The 21507-nt window shown below is 46.7% G+C and overlaps 2 protein-coding genes across 8 annotated transcripts in view; both read left to right on the plus strand.

The window, feature by feature from the left end:
- Window positions 1–8913, plus strand: part of SPATS2 (spermatogenesis associated serine rich 2) — a 174608-nt gene extending 165695 nt beyond the window's left edge. For all 7 annotated transcript variants that reach the window (XM_017945854.3, XM_021922300.2, XM_017945851.3 and 4 more), the window contains 4 exons: window positions 426–535; window positions 4257–4359; window positions 6175–6389; window positions 7440–8913. In XM_017945854.3, the coding sequence (XP_017801343.2) occupies window positions 426–535; window positions 4257–4359; window positions 6175–6389; window positions 7440–7748 (737 nt within the window). In that variant the 3' untranslated portion in view covers window positions 7749–8913. The remainder of the gene's footprint in view (window positions 1–425; window positions 536–4256; window positions 4360–6174; window positions 6390–7439) is intronic.
- Window positions 8914–17619: 8706 nt separating this feature from the next.
- On the plus strand, window positions 17620–21470 carry LOC108581195. Its single transcript, XM_021923348.2, has 3 exons — window positions 17620–17770; window positions 20116–20665; window positions 20897–21470. The coding sequence occupies exons 1-3, from the start codon at window positions 17620–17622 to the stop codon at window positions 21174–21176; spliced, it is 981 nt and encodes a 326-aa protein (XP_021779040.1). The 3' UTR covers window positions 21177–21470.
- The last annotated feature ends 37 nt before the right edge of the window (window positions 21471–21507 follow it).

Below are 21507 nucleotides of genomic sequence, written 5' to 3' on the forward strand. Positions count from 1 at the left end.
CAATATTTGGAAGTGTACGTAAGAAATGGTGAACAGTGGTTTCCTCTGGAGAGGAGACCACAAAATCAGAAATAAGAGAGATGCTCTTTTCATTTTATACTCAACTTACTCTAGATGAATATTTTTTATTATGTATGCATATTTCCTTTTTAACTTATATGCATCTTGATAAAATTTTTTTGACTAGAAGGAGAAATAACAAATGATTTATGAGTGTTTGTGATTTATAAAAAAATGTTTACTACTTAACTGCCTTCAGAGACCCAATGGAAGGTAGAGACCGGACTTTTGATATTTTTATTTTCTGGATGGATGGGCAACTAAGCCTTTGGCTGACCAAATACCTACTGCAAGGCTTATATTTCTAGTTCTTCTTTATCCTATTTAGCAGTAACATAAGGTTCACACTCACTTTTCCTCTACAGTGGAAATTTTGCTCAGCCGACAAAAGAAGGCTGAACTTCTAAAGAAGATGACTCATGTGGCTGTTCAAATGTCAGAGCAGCAATTGGTTGAGCTCAGAGCCGATATCAAGGTAAAACTTCTTTCTGCTTTCTGCCTTTCTTCTTATCCTCAGAGGCTAAAGTAAGAACTTTTCATGATTCATGGCCATATCTAATATATTGAACTCATGATCTTCCTTTCCCAAACCTGGCCCTCTTCCAGGTCCCTTTCTCTGTAAGTGGTATTGTCATCTACCTAGTTATCCCAGCTGGAAACCTTAGAAAATTTCTCCATTTCCCACCTTAAATCTATCAGCACACCCCATCCATTTGACTAAATCTCAGATCTGACCTTATTTCTTCATCTCCACCACCACCATTATGATCAGATTACCACCATCTCTTGCCTGGACTTCTGTAAGAGCCTTTTAACTGATTGTGTTCATCCATTCTGTCCCTGCCCCACCTGCCCCACCCTCCATGTAGGTTCACCACACTACAGCAGTCTGCTTCAAACTTTCTGTTGCTTTTAGGATAAATACTATAATCCTTAACCCGGTATGAAGGACTGTGTAGTCTTGCTCTGCCATTACCCTCAGTTCATACCATCCCCCCGGTCCTCTGCCCTCAAGCAGAGAGCAGAGGCTGGAGGCTTCTACACTCCACAGACACGCTTTTCCATCTGTCCAAACGCTCTTCTCCCAGCCGCCAACCATAGTTACCACTCTTTTTTTTTTTTTTTTTTTTTTTTTTGGGAGACAAAGTCTCGCTCTGTCACCCAGGCTGGAGTGCAATGGTGTGATCTCGGCTCACCGTAACCTCTGCCTCCCGGATTCAAGTGATTCTCCTGCCTCAGCCTCCCGAGTAGCTGGGATTACAGGCATGCACCAACATGTCTAGCTAATTTTTGTATTTTTAGTAGAGATGGGGTTTCTCCATGTTGGTCAGGCTGGTCTCAAACTCCCAACCTCAGGTGGTCTGCCTGCCTCAGCCTCCCAAAGTGCTAGGATTACAGGCATGAGCCACCACACCCAGCGGCTAATTTTTATATTTTTAGTAGAGATGGGGTTTCATGATGTTGGCCAGGCTGGTCTCAAACTCCTGACCTCAGGTGATCCACCTGCCTCGGCCTCTCAAAATGCTGAGATTACAGGCGTGAGCCACTGTGAACAGCCCAGTTACCACTCTTGACCTGCTGATCCTTCCTGACTTTCCCATCATATCTCCCCATTCTATGCTTTCAGAGCACAGTTAGGATTTTATGTGCATTTGCTTAATTTGTCTTCCCCACTAGATAGTGTCTCTCCAAGTGCCTAGCACAGCACCTTGGTATGTAGTTGGTCTTCTGTAAATAGTTGGTTGGCCAATTCCGATTGTATAGAGAAAAATTATCTTTGAGATATTTGTTGTAATCTTTTTACAAAAATCACTTGGGTTCAATATGTATACCTTTTAATTCTTTTTTGTTTGTTTTTGAGACAGAGTCTCGCTCTGTCATCCAGGCTGGAGTGAAGTGGCGCTGTCGCTGCTCACTGCAACCTTTACCTCCCAGGTTCAAGTGATTCTTGTGCCTCAGCCTCCCAAGTAGCTGGAATTACAGGCATGTGCCACCACGCCCTGCTAATTTTTGTATTTTAGTAGAGACAGGGTCTCACCATGTTGGCCAGGTTGGTCTCGAACCCCTGACCCCAAGTGATCCACTCGCCTTGGCCTCCCAGAGTGCTGGGATTACCGCACTTGGCCAAATTCTTATATAAAGAACAGTGTTTCTGAGACTAAGCATGTGAACCTGAGGGAAATTGGGATATTCATGGATAGTTGTGGTCATTGGCATTCTAAATAATTGTTTATAAACTGGAAACTGCAAGCTGTGACAAAGGGAGTTGGCCTTCTCCACACCTGTGCCCTTTACCTCTTCTCTTTCTGAACACATAAGATTTATTGTCACACTGAGAGAACACTTGCTGTACAACAGTCTCTATAAAATAAAAACAGAGGTGGAATATCATCCAGGACCTTATAGGGATCCTTGCTATCATCTGACCCAGTGTTAGACCTGTGAAGTATTGTTCTCTCGCTGCCTCCCCTTCAACTCTATTGGGGTGAACTAGCCAAATCATGCAAATGTTCAGTTACCATTTTCTGTTTAACTAAAACTATATGATTAAATTTTATAGAAAGGCCTCCTCACATTGATGCCAGTCAGTCTCATTCAACTCTTGGGGAGAAGCCGGAAACCCCTTTGGAATTAGATGAGAATTCTGGCTCTCACAGGCTTCATCTGTTCCTCTTCCCACATGGCTGAAAAGCTGCTGGAAATATTTCTGCAGGCTGACTAAGGATCTGTTTCTTTCCACTTTTTCAGTGTACTGAAGTGGGTGCTGTGCAATTTAAATGTCTTATTTCCAGATCATTTTATTTCCGTCATTCCTATTATGTCTTTGACTCAACAAACCCTAGAATTTGTTTCAGAATTAATCTCAGACTGATATTACATGTCTGAAGGCTTTGTAACAAGAGGTTCGTGTGCTTTCCTAAGCCGCAACATACTCTTGACGTTTTAGGAATTCAAGGCTGGAAGGTCATTTTTCTCTCTCCTTTCCCTTTCAGTGCTTCTGGCTGCTTCCCGAGAATTCTGATGCAGAGTAGTATTAGGCCACCCCCAGTTAAGAGGAGTGTCCTGAAGGGTTCAGTTCTTCCAAATTATATCTAGGCCTTTCACTTTTCTTTTTTATCTCCTTTTCATATGAAAAAAAAAATGATTGCAGTCTACTTTAGACATTGTTTAATGAAATAGACCCCCAGAAGCACTTTATTCCTGACATGTTTCTAGTCCCACGATTTTTATAGCATGGTTAGTTTTTGACTCAAGGGGTTGGTTACTTCTCAGCTCAGTCTGCTTAAAAGGATTAAATTACTTGCAGCATAAACTTCTCATTTGCAAAGTTCACTTTTCACATGAATGATTTTCCATCTCAAGAAATTGTTCCTATTTCAAGGACTGAGAAATCCTACTTTATTATAAAGAGATTAAGTGGGTTTCCTAAGGAAGTTCCTATTAACACCAAACCATCTATCTAAATGGTATCATTGTAGCACCTTGTAAACATTTTTGCTGCCTCTGCTTCTGTATAAAATGGAAAGAAGTGGAGAATAGCCAACAGTAGAAAGATGGCCCTCTACTGTAAAATCTTCCTCCTCTTTTCTTTCTTTCTTTCTTTTTTTTTTTTTTTTATTTTATTTTATTTTTTTTATTTTTTGAGACGGAGTCTTGCTCTGTAGCCCAGACTGGAGTGCAGTGGCCGGATCTCAACTCACTGCAAGCTCCGCCTCCCGGGTTCACGCCTTTCTCCTGCCTCAGCCTCCCGAGTAGCTGGGACTACAGGCACCCGCCACCTTGCCCAGCTAGTTTTTTTGTGTTGTTTTGGTAGAGATGGGGTTTCACCGTGTTAGCCAGGATGGTCTCGATCTCCTGACCTCATGATCCGCCCATCTCAGCCTCCCAAAGTGCTGGGATTACAGGCTTGAGCCACCGCGCCCGGCCCTTTTTTCTTTCTTTACATTTTCTCTTGATTATATCGAATGGGCTTTGGCCATCACGTAGCATTTCATAAACTTACAGACTTGCCTTTGGCTCTTGAGAAATTGAATAGATTTATTCGATCACCCAGCGTTGGTCATGTGATGGCCATTTAATAAACTTTGAAGCAGTAAAAAGACAATTAAAAGTGATTGTTTTATCTGTATAGTAAGTTATGGATTCCATGGATGATGTTTGTCTAACCTGGAGGCCTTTCTTTGCCCTTTCTCCAGCACTTTGTTAGTGAACGTAAATATGATGAGGATCTGGGACGAGTAGCCCGGTTCACCTGTGATGTAGAGACCCTAAAGAAGAGCATTGATTCATTTGGACAAGGTGAGATGGTGAGAGGGTCTGGGCACTACAGTTGGTGATTATTAATAAGAGACTGACATGCTGATTGTCTTCGTCCCGATTCCTCATTAGTGCCTCTTGTTTGCTTGTTTTTGTGAAAAGTAACTCTGGGATGCTTATGAAGTCCATGGGTCCAGATACTTTGAACTCTGAGGACAAGTATTTGCCAGCTCCCTAAATGTGAAAGACTGTTTTTTCATGCTGAATTGAGAGGTGCATGATATGTGGTATAAAGAGCATGGGCCCTTCCGTCAGACCAAGTTTGGATCCCTGCCTCTATAGTAACCTCATTTTACTCCTCTCCAAAATGCAGATAACAGGCCAGGCGCGGAGGCTTACATGTGTAATCTCAACAAATTGGAAGGCTGAGGCCAGAGAATCACTTTAGCCCAGGAGTTCAAGACCACCCTGGGCAACATAGCGAGGTTCCCATCTCTTCAAAAAATTAAAAGGAAAAAATTAGCCAGGTGTGGTGGCACATGCTTGTAGTCCTAGCTACTCAGGAGGTGGGGTGGGGGTGGGTGAGGGGGGAAGATAGTTTGAGCCAGGAGTTTGAGGTTCCAATGAGCTATGATTGCCACTGCACTCCAGCCTGGGCACCGGAGCAAGACTGTGTCTCTAAATAGGAGAAAACAATACTTGTCTTGCCTAGAACATAATAGACCCTTAAATAATAGCATTAAAGGGTAGGAGAGTACCTGTGAAGTGAGAGTTTCTAGTGACCTGTTTGTCAAACCCTGAACTTTAGCCTCTTTGTTCTTTCTGTCTAGTATAAAAGTGAAATATTGCCAGGCGCGGTGGCTCACGCCTGTAATCCCAGCACTTTGGGAGGCTGAGGTGGGCACATCACGAGGTCAGGAGATCGAGACCATCCTGGCTAACATGGTGAAACCCCATCTCTACTAAAAAATACAAAAAATTAGCCAGGCGAGGTGGTGGGTGCCTGTAGTCCCAGCTAATCAAGAGGCTGAGGCAGGAGAATGGCATGAACTCAGGAGGCGGAGCTTGCAGTGAGCCGAGATCGCACCACTGCACTCCAGCCTGGGCGACAGAGCGATACTCCGTCTCCAAAAAAAAAAAAAAGTGAAATATTTAACCTATGGCAACAATTATAAACTCATTGTTAGTCCAGGCTTAAAGCCAATAAAAAAAATCTAGAGAGTGGTTTTAAACCATTGGAATTCTAACACAATTTGAACTGAAAATATTAATATTTGTTCAGTTAAATAGGTACTTTGAATTTGGGATTAATTTTGCAGAAAGAAATTTGGCAATATACGTGTTTGTTGTAAAGATTAGTTCTATTCATATTTAACTGATCTTGATTATTTATACCTTGTATCATTCAAAATTCTTTTTAAAATTTAGTAAAGATTTTATGTATGTACCTTTTTCTTTCTTTGCCAAGACTGTACTTTAGAATGTTTCTTGCATAGGAAACTGAACATATGGTCTATACTATTGTTCCCAGGCTTAGTCAGCTGCTAGAGCCATAGCCAGGAGTTTAGGTAGTACCAGATCCAATCCCAAGAAGTCATTAGTTGGTGGGGAATGGGTAACTTTGATGTTAAACTGTTCTCTTGTTTAAGAATTCCTTTACAAAGCAGTGGGGCTTTGGAGGAAGTGGAGGAAGAGGGCAGAAGGGAGATTTTTTCTTCCTGTTACCAGTTTTAGAGGTTTTTCTTTACTTGAATAGACAGTTCTTTATCTTAAATTGCTCATTGTGAAATTGAGAAAGTAGAAACCTTACCCATTGTTCCATCATATGATCATATATTCCTCATATTTCTGTTCCAGTGTCTCATCCAAAGAACAGCTATTCAACCAGATCCCGATGTAGCTCAGTTACATCTGTGTCCTTGAGTAGCCCAAGTGCTGCCTCTGCTGCTTCCTCTTCCACCTGTGCCTCTCCTCCCAGCCTTACAAGTGCTAACAAGAAAAACTTTGCACCGCGAGAGACTCCTGCAGCCATAGCAAACTCCAGTGGCCAGCCCTACCAGCCACTTCGGGAGGTAACCTAGCTTCTACGCTGTGCGTGTTAGGAAGAAAACCCTCCAGATTGTCAAAGCTTAAAAGCTGATAGCTCAGTATATTATCTTCCTTTCTTTATTCCCATTCCACGCCTGTTTTGAAACCCTCCAACCCGAGTTAGTTCCTGAGAAAGCATTAGATACGTATGTTCCAAACTGCCAGCCAGTTTAGATTTCCTGTTGCCAAGAACTGCTGACTTTCTTGTGTTGGCAGCGATCCCTGCTGTTGTAGATAGTATTGCCTGGTAATTAGTCACACTGGGAGTCGTGCACCCGTCTCAAGGTAGACAGGCACCACAAGTGGCAGTTTCACCAGTGTGCATCTGAAAGCAGCAACTCCCTAGAAGGACAATGTGGAATTTACAGGGAAAGAGAGAGTGACCTGGTGGGGACTGGGGGAAAACACTAGAAAGCTGAGGAGTAATCCCATAGGTTCTTCTCCTGTTTGAAGAATAAACACAAGAGCAATCCAAGGCAGTACCATCAGTAATTCTTCAGAACTGGTATGACGTTTGGAATTGGAGGACAAAAATAAAATCCCATACCATAAGCTTTCCAGATTATATTTTGAAAGATGTGCTGAATGCCACAGCAGCAAGCTTTAATCTATAGTCATGACATTTAGTAAAGCAGGCCATAGTGATGTTTACTTTATTATTCCAAATGTTTATTATCTTTACCAATGGCCTTTTATCTGAAGAGTTCAGACATAATATAATATACTTGTCCAGTTGAGGACTTGTAACAACCCACGGAATGTTCTGTCTTCCTTATCTTTCTTCTTGCATCCAGCTAAAGAAAAGTAAATTCTTCAGTGGAGAAGAGCCTAGGCATGAAGAGCAGGGAAAGATGGATTAGTTCTGAAGTAGTGGCTAGGTTGGATCGGCTGACAGAATTCTTTGAGTCTTGAGAGATAAACTGAGTCCCAAGCATGGAATACCACAATTCTGCTTTCAGAATACTCTTGTAAAGTGAACGAATGGGGTACCATAATGCTAGAGCACCTTGAACATTGTATTCTTTTATCTTTAGGTATTGCCAGGGAACAGACGAGGACAAGGCTACAGGCCACAAGGCCAAAAGTCCAATGACCCCATGAACCAAGGGCGGCATGACAGTATGGGTCGTTACAGAAACAGCTCGTGGTCTTCATCTGGTTCCAGGTATCAGAGTGCTCCATCTCAGGCACCAGGAAACACCAGTGAAAGAGGCCAAACTCACTCTGCAGGGACCAAAGGAACTGGAGTCAGCATGGAGCCAATCCCTCCCATGCCTTCATTCAAAAAGGGGCTCCCCCAGCGCAAACCCAGGACCTCTCAGACTGAAGCCGTGAACTCTTGAGAGAAATTCCAGTTGGCCTCTCTCCTCTCTCCACCCAGTTCAACTTGATAACTGGACTTTAGGAAACTTAGATTTAATAACAAAAAGAAGTTTATGCGTATTGCTTTTTGTGCCATTCTAAATATTGTTGGTTTCTTGTCTCCTTATTTCCTCTTTACCATTTTTGGAGGGGAAGCTATTTTTTTTCCTTGATCTTTCCCAGTGATATGGATTGAATCTGGTTGGTCATTTCCACCAGGAATCAGAGGCAGCTGTTACCAGGTTTCGGCCTTCCAGTTGACCCCTCCACTGTCCAGGCTGTCTCAGGAGGAGGTGAATCAGAGCTAGTCTGTCACCTTTCCAATCTAAGCAGAAGCCACAGGTGCCTGACAGGTTCCCTTCAACCATTTGACCAAGAGAGGCAATGAGGGGATCATATGCTGCACTGGATTTGCCAGAGAAGGGAAAATTTAATTAGTGAAAAGGAAAGAACACTAGGAAACATTTGAGAACCTGCCTCTATCCCAGAACGTGCCTGAGATTTGACACTCAAATCAGTGTTTAGTCTTCTGCTTGGCACCATAGCTTAACCTGCAGTTTCTTCAAAATGCCTAATGCCTTGTTTCCTATTACCTTAGATTGCAAACCAGTCTAGGGAAGTCTATGGGAAAATAGCATTTAATTAAAGTTAAAAAAAAAAAAAAAAAGATTGGGTGCGGTGGCTCACGCCTGTAATCCCAGCACTTTGGGAGGCCAAGGTGAGTGGATCACTAGGTCAGGAGTTCAAGACCAGCCTGGCCAACATGGTGAAACCCCGTCTCTAATAAAAATACAAAAATTACCTGGGCATGGTGGCGTGCGCCTGTAATCCCAGCTACTGAGGAGGGTGAGGCAGGAGAATCGCTTGAACCCAGGAGGCGGAGGCTGCAGTGAGCCAAGATTGTGCCACTGCACTCCAGCTTGGGTAACAGAGCGAGACTCAGTCCCCCGCAAAAAAACAAACTTTTTTTCTGTTTGAATGTTTGGAGACTTTTTTTTGTTCTCTCCCTTTCCTGAACCCTATTCTGATCCTGAACCAAATTTATAGCAATATAATTAGTGTTAATCTAAGGCATTACTCATCAAAAAATTGCTGCAATCAATCTTTATAGTTGAATAAATAAAAACAGCTGCATAAATATTCCCACATTTGTTTCATAGGAGCAAGTGATTTCATTTCATTATGTTTTTCTTTGGGCCTCATGGGGGTAGAAGTCACTCAGACAGCTTGTTCCAGGATTAGATGAGGGTATCTGATTCCCAAGTCATTTGTCTGCCACCGCTGTGTAGCTTCAGAACCAGATTAAAATGTGAAAGCCTGAATGAGCAAATGCAGTTGTTCCTAGTGAGAAAGGATCATAGGATAGGGAATGGTGACTTTCCAAAGGAGAACTTAACCACTTTAGGAAAACCACAGCTCTCCAGGCTCTCCCAGGTAACCAAAGGTTATAATGGCACTGCTCTTCCCAACTCCCTGTCCCTTGACTGAGTACTGAACGTAATTGAGCTCTTGCATGTAGCAGGTGGCATGGGTGCCAGACCCTTCCACCCCGCACTCACCCCCAGCATCTGTGATTTAATAACAGCAGATCTTTTCTTTCTCTGGCATGTGTTCTCCCAAGTCTGAAGCCCAGACTGTAAGTGGCAGTCGTGCAGAACGTAGCTGCCTCAGGGCTTCCCTTGCCTCCTTGGCTGAAGCTGAGCTGCCAGGGTTCAGGTTGGTTGAACACATTCAGAGAGAGAGAGAGAGAGAGTGTGTATCTGTCTGTCTTTCGGTAAAGAAAACAGTAGTCAAGGAGTTCTGGGAAAGCCATTTTCCAAGAACACCTCATTTTGGGGAATTTGTCCAACAACACCAACAGCCTGCTGGGTGTCAGGAAAAAACCCTGCATTTCTGATTAATTGCTTACCTATACTTTATCAGAAATCCAGAGATTGAAGTGACCTTGAAGGATTATGAGGTCTGTCCCTGTATCCAGGCAAGACTATACTTAACTGCCCAGACAGATGGGACAAGGCATGTTTATCAAAAATGCCTTGAAGTTAAAATCTCCTCATAGAAAAATATTTGAAAATTTTTCATGACCACAAAAAGTTTGAAAATTACGAATTAAAAAAGTTTTTATTACAAAAGTAGTATTTAAAATATCAACACAGAAATATAAAAGAAAAAAGTTTTCCATCTTTCCACTTCTCAGGGGTAATGATTGTTAATTTGCCATATATCCTTCTACGCCTTTTTTGTTTTTAGAAATGGGGTCTTACTGTGTTGCCTAGGCTGGAGTGCAGTAGCTATTCACGGACATGATTAGAGGGGACTGCAGCCTCAAACTCTTGGGCTTAAGCCATCCTCCTGCCTCAGCCTCCTGAGTAGCTGGACTGCAGGTGTGCTCCATCACTCCTGGTTAGACTGTTTTTTTGTTTTTTGTTTTTTGTTTTTTTTTTGAGACGGAGTCTCGCTCTGTCGCCCAGGCTGGAGTGCAGTGGCCAGATCTCAGCTCACTGCAAGCTCCGCCTCCTGGGTTTACGCCATTCTCCTGCCTCACCCTCCCGAGTAGCTGGGACTACAGGCGCTCGCCACCTCGCCCGGCTAGTTTTTTTGTTTTTTTTTTTAGAGACGGGGTTTCACCGTGTTAGCCAGGATGGTCTCGATCTCCTGACCTCGTGATCTGCCCGTCTCGGCCTCCCAAAGTGCTGGGATTACAGGCTTGAGCCACCGCGCCCGGCCTAGACTGTTTTTAAGGCGTGTATGTGCATATACACATGGGTATATGGGTTTTTTATTATTTTTATAAAATGATTATACCGAGCAGGGTGCGGTGGCTCATGCCTGTAATCCCAGCACTTTCGGAGGCAGAGGTGGGCGGATCACCTGAGGTCAGGAGTTCAAGACCAGTCTGACCAACATGGAGAAACCCCATTTCTACTAACAATACAAAATTAGCTGGGTGTGGTAGTGCATGCCTATAATCCCAACTACTCAGGAGGCTGAGGCAGGAGAATCACGTGAACCTGGGAGGCGGAGGTTGTGGTGAGCCGAGATCATGCCATTGCATAGCAGCCTGGGCAACAAGAGCAAAATTCTGTCTTGGCCAGACGCAGTGGCTCATTCCTGTAATCCCAGCACTTTGGGAGGCCGAGGCAGGCAAATCGTGAGGTCAGGAGATCAAGATCATCCTGGCTAACATGGTGAAACCCCATCTCTACTAAAAATACAAAAGTTAGCCAGGCATGGTGGCGCGTGCCTGTAACCCCAGCTACTCAAGAGGCTGAGGCAGGAGAATCACTTGAACCAGGGAGTCGGAGGTTCCAGTGAGTCAAGATTGTGCTACTGCACTCTAGCCTGGCGACAGAATGAGACTCCGTCTCAAAAAAACAAAAAACAAAACAAAAAACTGTCTCGAAAAAAGATTATACTGTGTATATTCTGTATTTTTTTAATAATATGTGTAAACTATAATTCACTTAGGATCTCATGCTGTAGATCCACTCCTAAATTTGCCAATTTGACTCTTCTTCAAAGAGAAGTTAGGCTTATCCTAAATTTGAATTGTATAACCCATTCCTCATTGCCCATAGGGGTTCTAGACTTCCCAAAAGAAGGAAGATTCATGCCCTGGGCAGTTACCACTGGTGCTCCAAGAGGCCTTACCTAACCATTGTTTGTCCTTGTCTTTCCATTTCCCCTTACAGACAAATGTCTCACCCTCCCCAACTTAGAGACAGGACTGCGATTTTAAGTTGTTTAGCGCTGTCAGTTATGTGACACTTGAGAGGCAAAATGTAAATTAGCATGGCTTCATTATGAACGTCATATATTTCCTATGCCCCTAATTTATGGCCATTTAAAAAATGTACTTTTAGGCCGGGCGCGGGGACTCAAGCCTGTAATTCCAGCACTTTGGGAGGCCGAGACGGGCGGATCACGAGGTCAGGCGATCGAGACCATCCTGGCTAACACGGTGAAACCCTGTCTCTACTAAAAAATACAAAAAACTAGCCGGGCGAGGCGGCAGGCGCCTGTAGTCCCAGCTACTCGGGAGGCTGAGGCAGGAGAATGGCGTGAACCCGGGAGGCGGAGCTCGCAGTGAGTTGAGATCGCGCCACTGCACTCCAGCCCGGGCGACAGAGCGAGACTCCGTCTCAAAAAAATATTAAATAAAAATTTTTTTTAAATGTGCTTTTAAACAAAAGTACAGACCAGTTTTTTGTTTTCTGTTTTTAAAGGGGACCGGGCCAGGCACGGTGGCTCACGCCTGTAATCCCAGCACTTTGGGAGGCTGAGGCAGGCGGATCACAAGATCAGGAGATCGAGACCATCCTGGCTAACACAGTGAAACCCTGTCTCTACTAAAAATACAAAAAATTAGCCAGGTGTGGTGGTGAGCGCTTGTAGTCCCAGCTACTGGGGAGGCTGAGGCAGGAGAATGGCGTGAGCCCAGGAGGCGGAGCTTGCAGTGAGCCGAGATCGCGCCAGTGCACTCCAGCCTGGGCTACAGAGCAAGACTCCGTCTCACAGAAAAAAAAAAGGGGGGGGGGGGGCACCGGGTGTGGTAGCTCACGCCTGTAATCCCAGCGCTTTGGGAGGCCGAGGTGGGCAGATCGCCTGAGCTCAGGCGTTCAAGACCAACTTGGCCAACATGGTGAAACTCCCATCTCTACTAAAAATAAAAAATAAAAATTAGCTTGGCGTGGTGGCAGGTGCCTGTAATCCCAGCTACTTGGGAGGCTGAGGCAGGAGAATCTCTTGAACCCGGGAGGCAGAGGTTGCAGTGAGCCGAGATCACGCCAATGCACTCCAGCCTGGGCGACAGAGTGAGATTCCATCTCAAAACAAAAACAAGGCCGGGCGCGGTGGCTCAAGCCTGTAATCCCAGCACTTTGGGAGGCCGAGACGGGCGGATCACAAGGTCAGGAGATCAAAACCATCCTGGCTAACACGGTGAAACCCCGTCTCTACTAAAAATACAAAAAAATTAGCCGGGCGTGGTAGCGGGCGCCTGTAGTCCCAGCTACTCGGGAGGCTGAGGCAGGAGAATGGCGTAAACCCGGGAGGCGGAGCTTGTAGTGAGCCGAGATCTGGCTACTGCACTCCAGCCTGGGTGACTGAGCGAGACTCCGTCTCAAAAAAAAAAAAAAAAAAAAAAAAACAAGAAAAAAAAAGGGGGTACATAATAGAAATTTAGAAGTCTTCTCTACCTTGTCTCACTCCCCAGAAGAAATCATTAGTAAGTTTCTTACATGTCTTTCCAGAAATTTTCTAAACCCAAACATGGAAGTACCTTTTCTTCTTTCTTTTGCATAAATGGGATTCATACTGTGCATACCCTTATACAAGTTGCTTTTTTCACTTGTCCTCACTTTTTGTAACTCATTTTTTTGTTTTGTTTTAAGAAAAATCAAGTATATTTCTATATACTGACATGGACGGAGGTCTACGAGGTATAGACCTCTGTTCTGTGACTGCATAGTATTCCATTGTATAAGTTTGTTATTATTAACCAGTCCCTAATGATGGTTTTCAGTTTTTTGCTGTTACAACTACTGCTGCAGTGAGCAATCCATAATGCATATATCATTCCTCACTTGTGAGAATATCCCTGTAGGATAAATTCCTAGGAGTGGAATTACTGGGTCGTATAGTTATTGATAAAGTATTATTTTGATAAAGTTGCACAGATTCACACATGCAACTTATTTATTTAGAGATATGGATTCTCTCTGTCACCCAGGCTGGACTGCAGTGGTGGGATCATAGCTTTCTGTAGCCTCAAACTCCTGGGCTCACGGGATCCTCCTGCCTCAGCCTTCCAAGTAGCTGTATCTACAGGTGCATGCCACCACACCTAATTTTTTAATTTTTTTGTGGCGATATGGTCTTGCTTTGTTGTCCCGGCTAGTCTCAAACTTTTAGCTTCAAGCAGTCCTCCCACCTTCGCCTGCCAAAGTGTTGGGACTACAGGTGTGAGCCACTACACCCAGCCATCAGGTTTACATTTTCTGCCAGTGTTTGGCAATGCTTTGTACAGTTGCTGAGCCAGAAGCTAAGGAGAGAAACAATCCCTGACTTCACATAGCTGATAAACCAGTTGATGCAACTGAGAATACCAATAAATAATACAAGGAAATAGTGTTGCTTGAAAATGCCATACTGTCTTCGAGGTGGAGGGAGCACAGCCAAAGGTCTGGGTCCCATGCTTGAGCCAGAACTATACCAGCATATGATCAGGCAGTTGTGCAGTGGTGTATGGAGATAGTGACCTTCTGTTATATTTCAGAATCCCAAACCAGGGTACAGTCTTGTGAGTATGAATGTATGTATGGGAGGGAATAGGATAAACTAGTTGAAGTCAAGAATGACCTGGAAAATTCGGGATGCATGTCACTCATCTTTATACTAACCTGTTCTCTTGGAGAAGGTCAGTAGAATAATGACTTGTTGCCCCTGAAAATTCCACCATCTGACCTAAGAAAATGAAGTTTTGTCTTGCCTGATTTATAGGTTTCATCCCACCTTCTGGTCCCATTTGGTAAGGATTGTATCCTTATGGCAGCAGATTTCTTGGAAGAAACAGGTGTACATGCTGGGAGGCTACCAACTGATACAAGGAACTATTTTATCACTAGTTTAACCAATGAGTTCAAAGTACTGGCCCACAATGCTGGTAGCCAGAACAACATACTAAATATACTATAAAATCAAGTTTTTCTGGTTGTTGTAGCCACTTGGGCACATTTTCTCACCTTCAAACATTGAGGTACCTACTGTGTGCTAGGCACTCTGCTGAGTTCTGAGCCAGAAACTATTCTAGCTCATTCTTTTTTTTTTTTTTTTTTTTTTATCTATATTTTTTGAGACAGGGTCTCACTCTGTCACCCAGGCTGGAGTACAGTGGGGCCATCTCAGTTCACTGCAACCTCTGCCTTCCTGGTTGAAGCACTTCTCTTGCCTCAGCCTCCCGAGGAGCTGGGATTACAGGTGTGGGCCACCACACCCAGCTAATTTTTATATTTTTAGTAGAGACGGGGTTTCACCATGTTGGCCAGGCTAATCTCAAACTCCTGGCCTCAAGTGATTTGCCCACCTCAGCCTCCCAAAGTGCTAGGATTACAGGCATGGGCCACTAGGCCCAGCCCTAGCTCATTCTTCAACCACTTTGCAGGTAAAGGAAGTAGAGCTCGTCCTTAAACCCTTCGGAGACCAGGCAGTGTGGTAGAGTATAAAGACTCAACCTGGATTTTAATTCTGGCTTCACAGCTTGGTAACTGTGTGACCGACTGCCCTTGGACAGATAACAGCTTTGAATCTCTTTCTGAACTGTGAAGTGGGACAATGGCAACGACTTTCTAAGACATCTAGCCAGGTGCTACAGAACAGTACCCTAGGCGTCTAGGCTAACCCATGACAAGTTGAATGTTTAGCCCCTTTCCTTTTCTGTCTCTCCTGCTTTGTTAAAAAGTATATGAAAGAAGACTTCCCCTATCTCCAGCCAGACAGACCTTATTAACTACAAAAATACTAAAAATCCAGCTATCCTATTCCTTCTGTAAAATTTTTTCCTGAGTGCATGCCCCTCCAGCATGGTGAGCCCTGTGCCCCTCTTGTCTGTCTGCCATACTGGTCAGAAAATACACCCCTACCCCAGTTTCAGAGCTATGTGGATGGGGCAGGCAGATGCTGATGGAGCTGACCTCAGCTAACACAGTAACCATTGCAGCAGCACACAGGTGGAGCTGGGGTCAGGGTTTCCCAGGGGAAAGTCAAGGAACATTATTTCCATACATGTGATGAGGCAGTTTTATTATCTACCTTGATACTCAGTTCCAAGGAGGAAACTCTATCCAAAAAAGATGTTTCTGGGTGAAGAAACTCACCCACCAGCACAACTATTCTCCTGCCTGCCCCTTCACTGCTGTCAAAACAGCAGGAACAAATACCACGCACTCCAATTCCTTAGGGAAAAGTCAGGTCTCCTTTTTATGTCTCTTCAACTTAACCGAGTTAGGCTTTCTCTGTAACTTGATTTCAAACACACCTGTTTTCTGGTGCTGCTAGAACACATGAATTGAGAGGATGAGATTTCTCAGGAGGCCGGGCATACACTCCCTTGCCAGCTCCAGCAGGGCTGTGTCGGCCACCTTCCTATGGGGCCTGCAGTTAACTGCAGTGTCTCACCTGGCGTGGAGTCCAGGTATTGTTCACAGTGGGCACTCACTACAGGTCACTGACCATCTGTCAGAAATGACCATGCAGTTTCCCTTTTCATAGGCTGTTTACCAAAAGAGAAGACGAAGTGGCCCCACAGCATAGCATAGTCCTGAATTGCTGTCAACCTAGTCAAGTCTTGGTTCAGATCGGATTCTTTTTCTTACTAGCCAAGCAATATGGGCCCGTATCTTTATCTGTGGATAAACACAACAATGTGCCTCCCCGGATTCCCTTGTTTGAAAGTTGATTGTGGGCCGGGCGCGGTGGCTTATGCCTGTAATCCCAGCACTTTGGGAGGCCGAGGCAGGCGGATCAGCTGAGGTCGGGAGTTCGAGGCCAGCCTGGCCAACATGGTGAAACCCCATCTGTACTAAAAATAAAAAAATTAGCTGGGTGTGGTGGCACCCGCCTGTAATCCCACCTACTCGGGAGGCTGAGGCAGGAGAATCACTTGAACCCAGGAGGTGGAGGTTGCAATGAGCCGAGATCGCGCCATTCAACTCCAACCTGGGTCACAAGAAGACTCCATCTCAAAAAAAAAAAAAAAAAAAAGGTTGATTGTGGTCTGTTCCCACTCTAGCCAGAGTCTTCCTTCCACTAAAAGAAAAGGAATCACCTAGAATGAGACAGACAAGGTGCGGCCAAGTACTAGAGGCCTCAAAGAATTCCAAAATGTTTTATTTTGGTGGGGATGGGGAACCCTCAGGCTTCATCCTGAGCTCATTTCCCTGGTCCTAGCACCGAGGGCCAGGGATTTGTTGTTGTTGTTCTGTCGCCCAGGCTGGAGTGCAGTAGCATGATCTCAGTTTCCTGCAACCTCCGCCTCCTGGGTTCAAGCAACTCTCCTGCCTCAGCCTCCCGAGTAGCTGGGATTACAGGCGTGTGCCACCATGCCCTGTTAATTTTTGTATTTTTAGTAGAGATGGGGTTTCACCACATTGGCCAGGTTGGTCTTGAACACCTGACCTCAAGTGATCCACCCGCCTCGGCCTCCCAAAGTGTTGGGATTACAGACGTGAGCCACTGCACCCGGCCAGGCCAGGGCTTTTCAAAAATAACAGCTGGCTCAGGTTCATTTCACAAATCAAAAGACCTGATACTCTGCAAGCTAAAGTACCCTCTGCCCACCCTGGGTCTCCCAGCTGGCCAGTGGCAGAGCTAGATTGGAACTCCAACTAGTCTGACTTGAAAGCCCAAGATTTTCCCACCATACAACACAACCTTAGAAGCGGAGCCTGGCCATGCTGGCTGAGAGCCAGGCTCAGAGAACAGGCCTGGGGACCTCCAGAGAAGAAGGTGGAGAGAGTGGGAAGAGGCAGGGAAGGGGAGGGGCCCCTGGGCTCTGTTCCTCGACAGCCGCCTGTTCCCACTCCCTGAACACAGTGTCTGACTCCACCTGCGCTTTGTGGTTGCGAAGTGGGGGGACTTTTTCCATCCTTTGTGTCTTGAGCGGTTTTTTCCTTGCTTTGAGCTTCCCTACTCTCTCTCCTTGTTCCTTTTTGTAGCTAATACTCCCACAGGCCTCCCACGGCCAGCTCCAAAATGCAGCCTCCTGAGTTTCTTCTTGTTGACAGAGGCTTTGAGCATCTCTGAACAGGGATCCTCCTTAACGTTCCCCTCCCTATGACTCCCCACCACGGTCAAATGAGTCAAGAGCTGGCGGAAGGGGAGAGGAAAAGGAGTTACAGCGAGGAGGACTATGGTGCTCATCTCCCAGGGCCCTGCTCAATTTTCAACTCCTCAATCCCTGTCTTACTCTCTCCTAAATGTGGGTCTCTGCCCTTCGTGCATATGGGTTGGGGGCTGGAGGAAAGATGGAAGGAAAAGATAGGGAATTAAAAGAATAAAAGAGGACCGGGCAAGGTGGTTCATGCCTGTAATCCTAGCACTTTGGGAGGCCGAGGCAGGTGGATCACCTGAGATCAGGAGTTCGAGACCAGCCTGGCCACCCTGGTGAAACCTCGTCTCTACTAAAAATACAAAAACTAGCTGGGCATCCTGGCGAGCGCCTGTAGTCACAGCTACTTGGGAGGCTGAGGCAGGAGAATCACTTGAACCCAGGACGCAGAGGTTGCAGTGAGCGAGATCATGCCATTGCACTCCAGCCCGGGCAACAGAGTGAGACTCCGTTCAAAAAAAAAAAACAAGGAATAAAAGAAAAAACAATTTTTTAAAAAAAGAAATAGAAAGAAAAAAAGAGGGAATTAGTGACTAAGAGCTGGGGGAATTCATACAAACAAAAGACTGGTCTGGCAGGAAGATCTGAGGGACTAGGTAAACGTGAAGAGAGAGGACAGTGGGCTAAGATCCTGTGCCTGATCACACTCATTCAAAACAGGCCAGATAAAGGAAAGGGTCGGTAGCGGCACCCCCGCTCAGTACACATTCACATGAGTTCTTTGAGGGGCAATGGGGGAAGGAGTTTAAAGGCCCAAACAGGCCTTTGACTTTTCTCTCTGCAATAAGAATGATAATAACATTCCATAAATATTAGTGTATTTTCTTCTCCTGGAAGTGGGAACCAGGGCAGCAAAGGGTGACATGGGCATTATGCCTCGAGCTGCTGGAGGAGGCAGTGCACCTCAGACTAAGGATTTGACCTCTTTGCCCCAAGTTTTTCGTCTGTGAATTGGCAGTTATAGCCAATAACTAGCTCATAACGTTATTATGAAGATTAACTGGATAATCCAAGTAAAGCACTTTGCACAGTGCCTGGCACAAAGTTAATGCTCAATAAGTGTAAGCTGCTGTAATCCTCAGAGGCACCCCACACATTCCATCTTGCCCTGCTCACCCCAACCCAAGGTGTCTGGTTTGTCTTAATGCCCAAAACCAGCCCTGGCAGGTGAGCTGGAAGCCTGAAAGTGTAAACACTTAGGCCTTACAGGGATAAGTGTAAGGCCACCCAGACATGCTACACAAGCCCAGATGACCAGTCCTCTGAGTGCCCATACAGTTAGGCTAGAGAGAGGCAGACCCAACGACCTAGGACTGGGATACTGTCAGGGTTCTAACCCTGGCTGTCTCATTTACCAACTCTGTTACCTTGAGCAAGTCTCTCTCTTCCTCCTCCTCCTCCTCCTCCTCCTCCTTCTCCTCCTCCCTTCCTCCTCCTCCTCTACAACTCCTCTCCCCCTCCCCCTTCCCCTCCCCTCCTCCTCCTCCTCCTCCTCTTCTTCTTCTTCTTCTTCTTCTCCTTCTCCTTCTTCTTCTTCCTCTTCCTCTTCTTCTTCTTCCTCTTCTTCTTCCTCTTGTCTTCCTCCTCTCTCTCTGTCTCTCTCTCAGCTCTGGTTCCTCCTTTGTGAAATGGAGCATAAGGAGCACCCACCCCGGCTGTTCCACACAGCTCCCAGGAGACTCAAAATCAGATAACAAACATTTACACGTTGCAGGTGTCACACACTGTTCTAGGTCCCCTACACATACTCACTCATTGAATCCTCATTAGGACCCTCTGATGTTATTATTAGCATCCTCATTTTACAGATGAGAAAACTGAGTCAGAGAAGGGTTAATAACTTGCCTTTAAAAATCACACAGACAGGCCAGGAGTGGTGGCTCACGCCTGTAATCCCAGCACTTTGGGAGGCCGAGGCGGGTGGATCACCTGAGGTCAGGAGTTCAAGACCAGCCTGGCCAACATGATGAAACCCGATCCCTACTAAAAATACAAAAATTAGCCAGGCGTGGTGGTGCACGCCTGTAGTCCCAACTACTCAGGAGGCTGAGGCAGGAGAATTGCTTGAACTTGGGAGGCATAGGTTGCAGTGAGCAGAGATAGCTCCAATGCACTCCAGCCTGGGCAACAGAGGGAGGCTCCGTCTCAAAAACAATAAACAAATAAAAAATCATACAGACCAAAATTTAAATTTTTTTTTTTTTTTTTTAATCACAGGGACAGCAAGTGGCAGACCTGGTTCCCAAGTGGGTGGGTGATTTCAACTGTGGCCTTATCCTGTCTCAAAGTGAACTGACTCCTAAAATGTCTTTCTTTTTAGTAGACGGCTGGACCGCTGCCTGGAGAGGAAGCCTTGAGCGGCTGGGGGAGGGGATTACTTTACAGCCAGGATCCATCCAAGGCTGGGGATGGGATGGGAGCAGGATCTGCTAAGACCCTAAGTGACCCTTAGTGACCCTAAGGAGGATTCCTTAAGGTCACTCCTCCTCCTGGGGACCAGATTCCAGGCTTCTCAGGACTGGAGAAGGGGGAACGCGTCTTCCCTTCCCAAAGTGCCAGCTCGTTTAGATACAGGTGCCTGGGGCTTTGGCCCTTGTCGCTGACGAGGGGTAGGTGGAACGGGGAACACTCCTTTCTTTCCGATACTGGTGACTGTGAGTGCGTCTCGAAGGATGGGGGTGCTGAGCCTACCGCTTCGCTCGTTAGGGAACAAATTGCTGTTTTGGCCCCGGCGGCTCCTCTGGGCGCGGGCGGCAGCCGCGCTCTCTGGCAAATCGTGGGAGGGAGGAGGAGCGGTGCTGGCAGGCAAGTCCGGGGGACCGTCGCAGCGCGGGAGGCCAAGAAGCGACGGCCGCCCCGGGCCCGGCTCCGCCCCGCCGGGAAGGGGCTCCCTGCAGCCGCCCCCGGGCAGCTCCCCACACGGCGCCGCGAGGAGCTCTCCAGGACTGAGCTGGGTGAGGCGCGGGGCTCGGCCTTCCTCGCTCCCCCGGTGCCAGGACCCGCATGCACAAGGTTCGGAAGTTTTTTGCAGTGTCTGACCCCTGTCGGTCCCCTGTATTTACCACCCAATCCTCTAGCGCGCTTAGGAGAGGCAAGAGGTGACAAAAGCCAGAGGGAAATGGAGGGACAGGACAAAGGGTCTGGCGTTCCCCTCCCCACCACACACCCTTTCCACCCACGGGGTCACACGGAGGACGTCTGACCCTTACTCCTAGGGCTACCCACCCTCTGGTTTCCCGGCAGCTCCTGCTTGCGGGGGCACCTCATAAGAGCAGCTGGATCCATTTTCCAGAGAGTCAAGTTGAGGATGAGAAAGTCTCGAGGGCCGGACAGCTGTGCGCGCAGAACCCTCGCCCCATCTGCTTTTAGATTTCCCAGGTGTGGCTGGAGCCCCTCTAGAGCGCCGGCCTCCGCTGGCCGCCGGGCCTTCACCTGCGCCTGTCGCCCTGTCCCCTTGCCCACTGCATTTTCCTCGGGAAGAGCATCTTCCACAGCATGCGCCCCCCACCCCACACGCCCCTAGCCCTTCTCCCATTCCGGGGAGAAGCGGCTGCTAGGAGGCTCTCGGAGAGCCCCCGGACTGCGGAGAAAGACGCCTCCCCTCTGCGGCTGAGGCCGAGTCAGCGGGAGGGGGCCGGCCGTTCGCCAGTGGTTCTCCGAGGGACTGGCGGGGAGGCCCGCGGGGTAGGATCAGGGCGGTCGCCGCCTCCCCGCCCCCACCGAGGTCCCGAAGGGAGGGGAGACCTCGGCAGGAGGCCTGTCCCTTTAAGGAGGCGGCCCTGGCTGGGTGTGCCCCGTCTCCATGGTTACCCCGGTTGCAGGCGGCGGGCGCGGGAGGGAGGGAGGGAAGCTGC

The sequence above is a fragment of the Papio anubis genome, chromosome 9 (genome assembly GCF_008728515.1).
Source record: "Papio anubis isolate 15944 chromosome 9, Panubis1.0, whole genome shotgun sequence".
NCBI lineage: Eukaryota > Metazoa > Chordata > Mammalia > Primates > Cercopithecidae > Papio > Papio anubis.

Bases quoted from the DNA above. Each gene is read 5' to 3' on its own strand.
- LOC108581195 (XM_021923348.2), top strand. From the start codon at position 17,620: ATGAGTCAAGAGCTGGCGGAAGGGGAGAGGAAAAGGAGTTACAGCGAG. The intron at 17,771-20,115 runs GTTGGGGGCTGG...AGTGACCCTAAG, and splicing joins TCTGCCCTTCGTGCATATGG to GAGGATTCCTTAAGGTCACT. The intron at 20,666-20,896 runs GTTCGGAAGTTT...GTTTCCCGGCAG, and splicing joins CCAGGACCCGCATGCACAAG to CTCCTGCTTGCGGGGGCACC.